The sequence below is a fragment of the Heptranchias perlo genome, chromosome 19 (assembly GCF_035084215.1).
Source record: "Heptranchias perlo isolate sHepPer1 chromosome 19, sHepPer1.hap1, whole genome shotgun sequence".
Lineage (NCBI taxonomy): Eukaryota > Metazoa > Chordata > Chondrichthyes > Hexanchiformes > Hexanchidae > Heptranchias > Heptranchias perlo.
Window position 1 is genome coordinate 21,131,282 of NC_090343.1, and position 13,636 is coordinate 21,144,917.

The 13,636-nt window shown below is 38.1% G+C and overlaps 1 protein-coding gene across 1 annotated transcript; it reads right to left on the bottom strand.

The window, feature by feature from the left end:
* Positions 1 to 3,928: 3,928 nt before the first annotated feature.
* On the bottom strand, positions 3,929 to 6,264 carry sox18 (SRY-box transcription factor 18). Its single transcript, XM_068000451.1, has 2 exons — positions 5,865 to 6,264; positions 3,929 to 5,361 (listed from the first exon to the last, which is right to left on the bottom strand). Exons 1-2 carry the CDS (start codon positions 6,142 to 6,144, stop codon positions 4,475 to 4,477), a joined length of 1,167 nt encoding a protein of 388 aa, XP_067856552.1. The 5' UTR covers positions 6,145 to 6,264; the 3' UTR covers positions 3,929 to 4,474.
* Positions 6,265 to 13,636: the final 7,372 nt, after the last annotated feature.

Below are 13,636 nucleotides of genomic sequence, written 5' to 3' on the forward strand. Positions count from 1 at the left end.
AGTGATGGACTAAGTACTCAGCGTTCCTGACCTCTCTTAACTCCATTCAGGAGGCCAGTCATTAATGAGTACTTTCGAAAATCTATTTCATGCAAAACAAGTTAAGTAATGAGAAAAAAATTGGGACAAGGTATTTTTAATAAGAGGTATTTTAGTGGGAGATTATCACATTATTTTAACTAGTGTGATAACTGTATTTACAATAATCATCGCTGGACCTTTACAGTCCATGTACAAATGTTAAAAATGTAGTGAGGATGCTGATTATCTGTGTGACAGCACCAACTGAATGTTGAATTCCTCGACCTTACAAAGTCAAAAGTTTTCATCTAAACACAAAACTCAAATCAACATAAACAGTAAATCAGCCAGAATAAACTGCTTGAGATCTCCAAGTAAGAAAGAAAGACAGACTTACATTCCCTAACACCTTATTATATGTCTCAGGAACATCCCAAAGTACTTCATACACAGTTAATTACTTTGACTGTTGATATGTAGGAAAATATGTAGCAATTGCTTCGTATGCATCATGATTACTTTTTAATTAAAGGAGTAAAACGAGGCTCAATTTCAAGGACCAACATCCAATTCTGGGCCAAAATTTCAACCCTACATTTTGAATATGTCCTTAAGAAGAACGTTGTAAAGATGCAATCCTAAAAAAAAAATTCCAATCACAATAATCCTCGTTTGCCCAAGTGCTATTTTTATTTGACAAAAGCAGATAAGGCTAACAAAATAGTCTGTTACTTAGTGCCAGTTAACCACTTATTATTTTCATACCAAGAGGTCTGAAATTGCTTCGAAGTTTTCCTGTCTTTCCTTATGACTTGCAGCACTGGTGTTATGTTGACTTATTTCAAAATTCTACCCTTCTCCTCTCAAGATCTAACAGAAAAACCTTTCTGTTTAAGCTCCCACACAATACCACTGTCAGTCCCAATGATGCCATTTTTTAAGCAAGATCTTAACTGAAATCCCAGAAATCATGTCTCTGTACACCTCCACACTCAGAAAGATACTGGGGCGAAAAGGGTTAAATTATGAGAACAGGTTGCATTGACTAGGCTTGCATTCCCTTGAGATCAGAAGATTAAGGGGTGATCTAATTGTGGTGTTTAAGATGATTAAAGAATTTGATAGGATAGATAGAGAGAAGCTATTTCCTCTGGTGGGGGAGCCCTGAACAAGGAGATATAACCTTAAAATTTAGAGCTAGGCCGTTTAGGAGTGATGTCAGGAAGCACTTGTTCACACTAAGGGTAGTGGAAATCTGGAACTCTCTCCCCCAAAAAGCTGTTGAGGCTACGTTAATTGAAAATTTCAAAACTGAGATTGCTAGATTTTTGCTAGGTAAGAGTACTAAGGGATATGGAACCAAGACGGGTAAATGGAGTTAAGATACAGATCATCCATGATCTAATTGAATTGCAGAACAGACTCGAGGGGCTGAATAGCCTACTCCTGTTCCTATTTTCCTATGTTCCTCCTTCTTAGGCAATCTATGAGTTTGACTAACCAAGCTATCGTGTTACCATGGCTTCAATGTCCTACTTAGTTTGAATGCACTTGCTGCACATTGCCTACTTACCAAAGTCAAGAATTACCAAAGCCAAGAAGAGAAAATCAGCAGGGTGTAAATCCATCCTAGGGGACATCTTCCCTCACGTTGCCTATTAGTCAGGAAAAGATAATTAGGTGGGCTGGCAGGGTTTAAAATGGGCAGCCAATCCGCTAGCACATGGCAGTTCAAATTGAATAGAATTTTAATAGAGGAGCCAAAAACTGTCCAGCAGGACATTCTCCCTCACATTGTCATGTTAGGTCAGAAAAAGAAAATTAGGCCAGCAGGGTTTAAAACAGGTGGCCGATCCACTTTACCCAGTGGTTAAAGTTAAATATATCTAAATTTAAATATTTGTAAATACACAGCAGGGAGCCTTTTAAGATTTTAGTTGAGGATGTGCCTCACTTGCCTTATCTGACAAGTTGCTTCTGAATTTAACATGTCATCTGAAAGACAACATCTCTGACAATGTATCACTCTCTCAATACTGCACTGGAGTATCAGCTTAGATTAGGGTGTACAAATCCTAGAGTGGTATTTGAACCCACAATCTTCTGGCTCAGGGGCAAGAGTCCTATCAACTGAATCAAGCTAAATGGCTGCAGCTATTTAGTAAAATAAAACTGATGTCTGAAAAAGATCTTTCCACTGAAATCAGTTTTAAAGCTCTCTGTTACGCATGATATAATGTTAGAATACTATACACCTGTACTAGACCAGATTGTGGTAGGCTGATACATAACATTGAGCAGTACAGTTAATCTTGAATGTCACTGAAAAGTGGATCAGATCACAGTTCACACTGTTTATCCTCACATTACTAATTGCCTCCATGCATCCTACTTTTGCATAGAATGTGAATTGATTCTACCCACATATTTCCCCATGACCACTGCTATCTCTGCTCTATGGTCAGTAAATAGGAAATGTACTTCAAGCAGAATGAGTTGGGCCATTTTATATTTCTTTCACACAGTGTAAAGCTATTTCAAATGTAGATCTATAAATGAAGGGGTTTGCCTTCTGCAGTTAAAGCCACCATGTTAATAGAGTTGGACAGTTTTTCCTCCCATCCTTGGAAAAGGTCTAGTATTGGTTGTAATTAGAACTGCTGGATTATCAAGTGGGAAAGCAAGAGGGTGCATCAGGCTGGGAATATGGCCACCATTGCCTTCATTTCCAGTGCTGCCGCTATTTACAATGAAGAGAAAGTAAAGGCTATTTGCACCTCCTACTTTTAAAAACACCACCCAGCCAAGTGAGCTTTTAAAAAGTTGAATCAAACAAAATTGCACCATCTATGGTTGCAGTTTGTGAATTATGGATTAATTAATTACATTTGCTGCTATTAGTTGGATGTTGTTTGCCCTCTAGATTTCATAAGCATACCCCATCTAGTAGCTTGACTTTAAAATAATGAAGCCCAGATTAAAGAACATGCATTTATAGAGCACCTTTCCTGTCTTCAGGATGTCCCAAAGCACTTCACAGCCAATGAATTATTTGAAGTGTAGTCACTGTTGTTTTTTAGGCAAACTCAACAGCCAATTTGCACACATCAAGGTCCAGAAACACAAAGTTAAATGACCAGTATCTGTTTTTGGTGATGTTGATTGAGGGATATGTGTTGGCCAGAACAGCAGGAGCACATCCCTGCTCTTCAAATAGTGTCATAGGAACTTTATACCCACCTGAACAGGCAGACAGGGCCTCATCTTAATAGCTCATCTGGAAGCTAGTACCTCTGACAATGCAGCATTCCCTCAGTACAACAGTGAGTGTCAGCCTAGATTATATGCTTAAGTCCTAGAGTGGTGCTGAACTAGAGATGAGTGCTACCACTGGGCCAAGTAACAAGTAGTTCTGAGACTTAGACTTGTGAACTGACTTCAGCTAACTCGCCCTTACTTGAAAGGATAGTTAACTACAATATTGTGAAACATTCCTGTCCTTCCACCAGGTAATTGGGACAATTCCATTACTGTAAGAAAGAGCCTGAGTGGGTCCAAGTCATTCTAAAATCATTGTGAGATTTTGGGCATGATGTATAACGTAAGACTGGAGAGTGAACTGGATAATATCAGGGCTGTATGGTAAAATCATAATCTCAATATTTTTCTGATGCTAAACTTATTAGTATTAATTCCCAGGCTAACACAGAATCTTCAATATGACTGTGTATAATGCAAGTAAAGGGATGATATTTGAGAAACCTGCATGCAGAAAACATTAGCTACTTGAAAATAATCTGGAAATGTTCTGTATACATTGATGTTACTTGTTGGTTAGTGAGAAAATATATAAATTGGAAGTGTTTAAAACACATTTCATAATATCGAAACAACTTACAAATAGAAATATTTACTAAATAGAAGCTTTTATTAACAGATTTACAAAAGGCAATTACAGCAGAATTCACTATTTACAGAAGTGTATGAGTCTTCATTAGGGTTATACATTACTAGTATAAAATTGTCAAAGCACTAAAATATCATAGAACATCTACAAAATGCTGAAAGGGTCAGTTCCAAAAAACTCCAACATTTACATTTTCTTTTAAATTTTAAGCAAAAGTAGTCTGATCACATTTTGTATTTGCTGCTACATAAAGGCTTACAAAACAGGATATTCCACTTGGAATGATCCCCGACTAATACATTTCCGCTTTTAATACCAAGTTGCTTCCGACACCAAAAATTCCATATCACTTGTTTTTCCAACACGTCACTTGTCAATTTCTGGTTAACTTTACTTTCCCCGCAAAATCGGAACTCAACCAGTGATTTCCGTATACTTGGGCTGAATTCGAAGCAAATACATGATTGCAATAACCGTTTAATAACTTTTTAAAAATATATTGAAAAGAAACCATTACAGAGACTTAACAGCTTTGAATGCTGAGAGTTAGCCAGTGAGACAGGCACTGTAATAGACAGCATTGCTGGCGTCCGACAGTGCAGAAATGAAACTGCTCTCCTCGCAGGACACACCTCTTGGGTTCCGTTTCGACACAGAGACGTGAAAGGCTTGCCCAGAGGCATCGGGACGAGTCCTTGCTAGATTTAAATATTGGTCGAACTCGCTACGATCAACATCTGTCCAAAGCTCAGTTGGACCCAAGTGTTCCACGTTGTCAACATGTTGCGCTTCGGGGGGAGGCGAGAGCTGCCCCAGGTGAGCAGACATGCTGCCGTGACCTCCAGGACACAGCTGGCTGTAATACAGATGTTGTGGATTCCTAACCAATTCAGCCACATTCGCAGAGATTTGGTCAGAATACGACATCGGGATTTCCCCTGCAGGCGCATGGGACAAGGCGCCTGGCGTCTCCCGGCTGTACTCTATGTGGTGCTGGTAGTTTCTGTAAGATATATTGCAGTCTTCCTGCACATGTGGCGGAAAGAATACCGGATCAGTGTTCATCACATCCAAGGGAGACATCTCGGGAGTGGGCAACCCATAGTTCTCGAACTCCGAGCCCATCCCGTGCAAATCTCCGTAGTGACTGAGCGAAGGAAGTTGGTGTTGGCCCGAGTGTCTTCCTTCGTGGCGATTCATGTTGAAATTGTCGCCGCAAACTCCCTGGCTGTTCCTGAGCGCAGAGCCGTGATTCTGGGACAGGTTATGTGCTAGAAGATTGGTCTCTATTCGTTTGACTTTCTTGCTCTGTTTCTTTCTGCGCGGCCGGTACTTGTAGTTGGGATGGTCTTGCAGGTGCTGCACCCGGAGTCTCTCGGCCTCTTCCACAAAAGGGCGCTTCTCGTCAAAAGGAAGAGATTTCCACGACTGTCCTGCGGGATCACAGAAAATCAATTCACACACATTCACTTAACTGTATACGTCGAAAAGAAATTAATTGAAAGTATCTAATATAAATGATGTCATGTTGAGTCAGGAACAAATTATTTTGAAAAAACCACAATGGGTTAGATACATGGTCAGAATATAGCGACTTGCCAAAACTCTTGGGAAAAGTTACATTGTTTAGACGAGGGTTTCGGTTCACTTACGAGTTACATTTCTCGCGCCAATAAAAAGCACCAACTCTTTACAAAGTTTGAGACAGACACATTCGCGTGTTAATTTCAGGTCTTTTAGTCAACTAACTTTTGATTCAATTTCACAACACAGATTACCAAATCTGTAAGTCTTGAATATAACCACTATTAGCAGCAAAATCGAAATACACGTATTGGCCAGTTAATCAGGTGGTGTTTCTTTAATGCTCTCCTCTCTATAATATACCTCTATTGTATTTGTATCGTTATGGTAATTGAAAAATGTCTCTGCTTACCGAGCATTTTACTTAATACTGCATTGTGCAGATCGGGGTTTTGTTGAGCCAGCCTTTTTCGTTCGTCCTTTGCCCACACCATGAAAGCGTTCATGGGGCGTCTGATCCGCGATTCGACGTCCGCTTTCCCCTCCGATATCGCCGCGGGCTGAGCTGATGCAAGTCCGGTTTGAGAGACAGGACTCCCGGACTGAGCCCATGGAGAAGTGGCCGTGTCCAAGCCAGAGCCCCTAGGCTGCGAATCCTCTACACCACAGTAATCGGCCTCAGAAATACTCATTCCAGCCAAAACACTCTGATCTGACCGCTTACAGCCAGTGGCTTTCAACAGGGCAGATTTCTCTGTCAATCAATCACAGTACTACCTTAAATCTTACTTAAAAAAAACTTCTGTCCTAGGTTCATCTGTTCCTCGTGCAAATATACAGAAGCAGCACCAATCAGAAACCAGGAGGCGTGATTTCACCAATCAAATAAAAAACAAGTTGTAGAGAGGCGGAGATTTTACCAACAAACCAATGACTTGCTAGTTGATACTTTTAAAGGTGTCTCCTTGGTCAGTGAGATTATCACGAACCCACATTTTCGATAGCCTTAATAATCACCCTCATACACAATATCCATAAAATTGCAATGCACATACGGATTACTATTCAAAATATCAACTGTAAGTGACTGTGGACTTAAGACTCCAAGTTATGAAAATGCAAGTCACAGAAGTGAACTTGTTCCCATTGCAGAACGAAGATTGAAAGGAGATATAGATGCGGAATTTTAAAATGGCGAGAGACGGGATAATGGAAGTGCAAATAATTCTGTGAACACATAGTCAGCAATTTTGGCATAAAATTAAAGACCCTCCTGAAGTCAAATATTTTCCCTAAAAGTAGTGGATATGATAATATGCTAATAGCGTCCAGCTAAAGCAATCAGTCGTGTGTTATTTAAGGGCTGAATGAATAATTGGTTAGGAACAGAATTGTAGATTACACAGTTAGGTACTACATAGGCGAAGACAATCACAAAGGCCTTGAGATACTGACCATTGGGATGTCATTTCAAGGAACCTGAATGTTTTTTCCTCCTATTTCTAACATATTAAAGAAGTTGCATCCACAGAGGCATTTCCAAACACCTCACAATCAATGGCTTATTTTTGAAATGCAGTGACTGTAGGCAAACGTGTCAGTCAAATTGTGCACAGCAAGGTCATAGAAACTGCAAATTAAGTGAATGACCAGGTAATCTTTTTTTGGTGGTGTTGGAGGGAAGAATGTTAGCCAGAACACCAGAGAAACTGTCTGTTCTTCCATTAGCGCCATGGGATCTTTTATGTCTATTTGAACAGGCGGACTGGGTCTCAGTTTAGTAAAATCACCAATCATCCAACAATACAGCACTCAGTACTGCACTGAAGTGTCAGTCTATATTATGTGCTCAAGTCCTGGATTGGTGTTTCAAAAGACAATATTCAAACTCAAATGAGATGGTATTATAAACTGAGCTAACCAGGAACATTAATACATGTGGATATTATAGAGCAGAGATAGATGTTAGAAAAGATCTCTGTTTATCTTTAGAAAGAAGGAAAGACTTGCATATAGGGCCATTCATGACCTCAGGATGTCCCAAGCGGTTTACAGCCAATTAAATACTTTTTAGCAGTGTAGTCACTGTTTTAATGTAGGAAATGCACAGCCAATTTGTGCACAGCAAGCTCGCACAATCAGCAATGTGATAATGACCAGATAATCTGTTTCAGTGGTGTTGGTTGAGTGATAAATATTGGCCAGGACACAGGGAAGAATTCCCCTGCTCTTCTTCAAAATAGTTTCATGGGATCTTTTATGTCCACCTGAGAGGGCAGATGGGGCCTCGGTTTTAACATCTCAACCAAAAGACAGCACCTCCGACAGTGCAGCACTCCCTCAGTACTGCATTGGAGTATCAGCCTGGATTTTGTACTCAAGTCCCTGGAGTGGGACTTAAACCCACAACCTTCTGACTCAGAGGTAAGAGTGCATCCCACTGAGCCACAGCTGATGCGTATACTAATCATTTATCTGGGTTATTGTGCAATAAATTTTAATTTTAGCATCTTCAAACATTTCAATTTTAAAAAAATAAGCATGATCAAGTACAACACATCATCTGGAGAGAAGTTGCTCGTGAACAAGCATGTTCAGCAACAGCACTTCTGTTGTTCCAGTTTAAACCTTAGAATAATCACACTGCTTTTAAAATAAAAAATCTAGAATCAAAAAACATACTCTATTTGTATGATTATGAGTTCAATTCATTTTTTTCTATTCAAATAGACCAGACCAAAATATGAGATGTCAGTTCAAGAAATTCTTCAAGAGTTTCAACCCACCCACCATAGAGAAACTTCATTAACTAGCGGCATATCACTAAAATTAGATCATTTATCATTTCAGATGTGAATTTTTCATTATATAAATATTGCAATATTCTTTACCAAAATGGCAATAATTGAACTTGGTGATAATATAATTCTGCACAGCTTCGTCCATTTGCAATGACATTTAAATGACTAATTAACAAATATGTTTTCCTTATTTCCATAGTTGCTTGGCTGTGGTCAGATATTCTATTGGGGTCTTTTAATGAGAAATTAATGTTTCATTTGGTCCTTTCTGTCCCTTGTTTCTCCTTATTTTTGGTGATTAAAATATGGGAGGGTGCACAAATGTGGATTTAAGAATTTCTATTGTAATATTTAATTGCTTGTAAGTAGGTTTATTGGCACTGCTCACATTCTAACCTGATTATAAGGCAGATTAAATAAAGAGTTTGCATTTGTATAGCGCCTTACTGATCCTAAGTTCCTCCCAAAGAATTACTTTTGAAGTGTAGTCACTATTATTATGTAGGTTATGGCCACAGCCAATGTATGCACAGCAAGATCCCACAAACAACAATGTGATAATAACTAGTTAAGTTGTCTTAGTGTTGGTTGAGGGATAAATGTTAACTAGAACATCGGGAGAACTCCCCTGCTGATCTAATCTTTCACACCCACTTGAACAGGCCTTGGTTTAATATCTCATTGCAAAGTCAGTACAGCATTTCCTCAGTTCCATCAGCCGCGACTATGTGCTCAAATCCTGGAATGGAGCTTGAATCCACAACCTTCTGACTCAGAGGTGAGAGTGCTAACAACGGATCCGGAGATGGCAATTAAGTATGTTACCATGTTGCAATTCTAAACTTCAGATTAAACACTGCACTGTTGAGTAAAAAAAATGTTTTTTTTAAAAAACAGAAAACCTTTCAGTTTAAAACCCCTTTTCATGTCCAGATAGTACTGTAGACTTGTAGTGAAGTTCTTCAAAGCAGCTTCCGGTTAGGTTTAAAATAGAAAACTCTGGTGAAATACCGTGTAGTGCAGTTTTTCATTTTCGCGTTTCCTTAATTTTGATTGTTCGGAAATATTACTAGTGATTTTGACAAAACTGTTGCTATTGTTGTTGACATGTCAGCTGAAGAGACGATCCATCAACTTGACAATTAATATTTAAATTAGTTGAAAGCTCGATTGCTATCACCGCAATGTCGTTCAATATAACTTTGGTTTTAGGTAAAATTAGATGGAAAATACTTATAATTCTCGACGGTTGCTTTTCAGTTTTATTAGATCGCTATCTCTGCACATTTATTTTTTGTGAAATTAGACAACGAACAGTCTTGGAATGTCACGTTCGAAAGAAGCTACAGTTCAAAAAACGAAGCGCCCCAATTACAAGACATTAGTCTTGCAAAAGCCTACTGATTGGGTATAAATTGGATCTGAGACTTTATTCTAAATCGTGTTAAGAGATGACGTTATTATGTTAACGATAAAAGCCACTGCCACCTTTATTAGTTTAAATTTTAATCTATTTTATCCAATTTAATAAGACATGCTACAAGAAATATTTAACGTTTAAACAATATCCCATATGTTTACAGCTAAATTCATTAAGTACAATCCAGAAACTGTCTATCTATTCGATAGCCTTTGATTGATAGGTAATTAATTCATTTCTTGTCAATTTCCTTCTAGTGATTTTTGTATCTTTAGACATAAGTTTTCAGAAATCAGATAGCAAAAAAACAAGAAAATTGTCAAATATTCAACGTAAAATAACTAATGTGGGAGTTTCGATAATTTTAGGAGGACCAAACTATTTAATCAAGGTCATTATTACATTTTTACTGTTCTTAAAGAAATAAACCTTTATTAAAATTAATACTTCTCGCACAGACAAGTATGCAATACATTTAATATCACGAGATAAGTAATCGAAATGTATAATTACAAACAAAAAAGTCAATTAATAAATAGTATTTCGTCATGCTTTAATCTATATATGTTACGCATTTATTTAATTCATTTTGCAAACAAAGGCTATGAATAAAGACTGATTACTGCAGTTTTAATCACATTTACACAAATGCATTTTTAAAAAAATCCTAAAACTGAATTACTAACTGCTTGGTGCAGTTACTAGCATCGCAGGGATGGAAAAAAATTGTTTAAGAAGCTGTACTCGAATTTGATGATAATCTTTGCCTTGGGTCAACGACTAAAACGGTGTTAGTACACTACTTGTTCTGAAAGAATTTTTGAAGTTGTAAATGCAATTTAACATATCGATTTTAAATAATAAAATATAAAATAACATGTTTATGTCACTGTTAGTGCATCTGCTTTTCACTTCACCGTGGGTATCTCAAAGGAAAGATGCCTTTACACTTTTGGCAACGAAATGCAACAGCCCGCCCTATAGTTCCAGGAACAAAGTGATCGCAGCCAAGGGAGGAGCTGGAAAGCGCATCTGTTCCACGTCAGCACTGCAGAATTTAGCTCGGTTACATTTCAAATGAACGTACAAATAATTTCTTTCAAATTAAGAACCTGCTATCATGACGCACAATTATTTTTTAAAAAAATCCACCTCCCCTTGAATAAGAAGTATAACAATAAAGTACCTTTAAAACTGGAATAAACCCAAGCTTAGGTTGGCCCACTGTGACTTGCTGTCGTAAAAATTGCTGTTGGCACAGTAACCAGACTATGATACGCGCAAAATAAAACAATTTCATATTTTCAGAACGTTTAAATATATACATAATAAATGTTACTAAACCCAATCATTTCATCAGTTACTTTGTGTGTGTGTGTGTGTGTTGTACCGCACATTGAGCTTTTTCTTGCATCAGGTTATCCATTTCAAATGCAACTGTACTTTGAATCTCACTTTATTCTCACGCGTTCTATTATACATTAAGAGACATTCACTATAGGATGAATCTTCCACAGCAGCTAAGCGCCTACTCCTGAATGATTACATTGTACCGAGAGTAGATCATGGGTATCAATTAGAAACACATCCACATTTACTCAATGCAATCATTCCCTTAAACTTAATTATGTGGCAGTAAAAGAAAAGGCCTACCTTTGCAGTTTCTTAGGCTCTATTTATATCGCAATGGTATCTCGTTTACGCCAACTACAAATCCCCTGACCAGGAGAAAGCTTTGTGCATATATTCCTGAGAAAATGCGCAAGAAATTAAAGAAAGGGTTCTACCTATCTGCTCTAGAAATGAACACAGCACGCAGTTTGGTCAAAGGCATCACTACGATTCAAATGCAAGATCCTCCGGGGCTCCTGTCCCAGTGATTAACATTTAAATGTAGAGGAGTGTCCGTGCTCTCCAAACAGTTAAATAGGGTCCAGGTAGTCTTAAAATTGTCCAATGACTTTTCAGATGTGTTTGGACACCACGGTGGAGTTACTCCATGCCATATGAAACTGAATGCTGTGACACTGATGGTTTTACTCCAGAGTCGATTTAGGCGCCAACCATAAAATTACTCAGCAACTTTAGTATCACTACAAAGTGGAAATTGCTTTCTAGTGATGCTAAAGTTGCAGTATAAATGGACCGACAATCTCTTATGCTAGAATCATTATGCTTGGTTTAGGTTGACAGCAGTACCCTCTCTGGATCCCCTGTAAATATTAGTACCATCTCTGGATGCCCTGTAAATATCAGTAACGTCTCTAGATCCCCCTGTAAATATTAATAACATCTCTGGATCCCCTGTAAACATTAGTACATAGGTCATTAAAATGTCATGGACAGGTACAGAAAATAATCAAAAAGGCTAATGGAATGCTGGCTTTTATATCTAGAGGACTAGAATACAAGGGGGTAGAAGTTATGCTTCAGCTATACAAAACCCTGGTTAGACCACGCTGGAGTACTGTGTTCAGTTCTGGGCACCGTGCCTTAGAAAGGATATATTGGCCTTGCAGTGTGGATTTACTAGAATGATACCTGGACACCAAGGGTTAAATTATGAGGCGAGATTACACAAACTAGGGTTGTAGTCCCTGGAATTTAGAAAAATAAGGGGTGATTTGATCAAAGTTTTCAAGATATGAAGGGGAACTGCTGGGGTAGATAGAGAGAAACTATTTCTATTGGTTGGTGAGTCTAGGACTAGAGGACATAGCCTAAAAATTAGAGCTATGGACTTTCAGGAGTGAAGTTAGAAAACACTTCTACATGCAAAGGGTGGTAGAAGTTTGGAGCTCGATTCAGCAAATGGCAATTGATGCTAGCTCATTTGTTAATTTTAAATCTGGGATTGATAGATTTTTTTAACCAAAGGTATTAAGGGATATGGGCTAAGGCAGGTATATGGAGTTAGGTCACAGATTGACCATGATCTCATTGAATGGCGGAATAGGCTCAAGGGGCTAAATGGCCTACTTCTGTTCCTATATTCCTAATGTAATATGAAAATGGCAGTGTAGAGCAACTAAATCTCATTCCAATTAATTTTCCTTCATCAAATCTAAACACTGCAGGATTTGGAAACCAATCAATTAGATGACTCAGTGGTAGAATGGAACAGGTAGAGCCACAACAGCACCCTGGAAACAAATGCAATGTTATTTAACAATAAAGTCTTGCGAAATTTTCAGTTTGAAATACCTGAAATGATTGAAAAAAATCATAAAAATCCAAAAATTGATTCACAATCTAATGCACAATGCCATGGAAAGGCCTTCACAAGATAAATATGAATGGGGAGCTCACTTTGTGCATGCTCATCCATGCAGAGAAATCTGCACTTCCCCAACACAGTTGGTTTTATTTCTCTTTTCCTTCTCTACCCTTCCCAATTAACGACGAGTAAATAAATTTGTTCTGTTAATGTCAATCCAGTTTCTAGTAATCATCTTGCAATCTAAAGCCAGCAAGAATGTGACATCTTATTTAATAGCCTGACTTTGAAAGGTCATAAGACAGCTTGTCTGGACAATGAAATACCATGCTGGTACAGAAGGTTTGCTCTTAAGGTTGTCATGCATTGTCAGAGCATATATTCGGAATGACCGGTGTCACACTGAATTGGGTTAAAGTTGATAGAATTCTTTTTTCAGTAAAACCACACTTCATCTAAATGGCACAAAATAGAGAAAAAATATATCTTTTAATTTTATTTGAGTGCCTTTGTATATTAAAGGAATGCCACAAATATATAACATTTGTGTTGTGTTTGAATTTGTTTGAATATTTGTGTACAATAACATTTGTTATTTTAAGACATCTATAAAATGAAAGGGTAAGTTTACAATCTTGAACTCCCAGGGTGTGCAAATCAGAGAATCGGTGCTGTGGTGTTGTAGTCTTATCTCTCCTGCGCTTCCTTTGAGGGTGGCTCCCTATTGAGAGTGAGGGGTCAGTGAA

Coding starts and splice junctions, on each gene's coding strand:
- sox18 (XM_068000451.1), bottom strand. CDS start 6,144: ATGAGTATTTCTGAGGCCGATTACTGTGGTGTAGAGGATTCGCAGCCT. Junction 5,362..5,864: donor AGTATTAAGTAAAATGCTCG/GTAAGCAGAGAC, acceptor GTGATCCCGCAG/GACAGTCGTGGAAATCTCTT.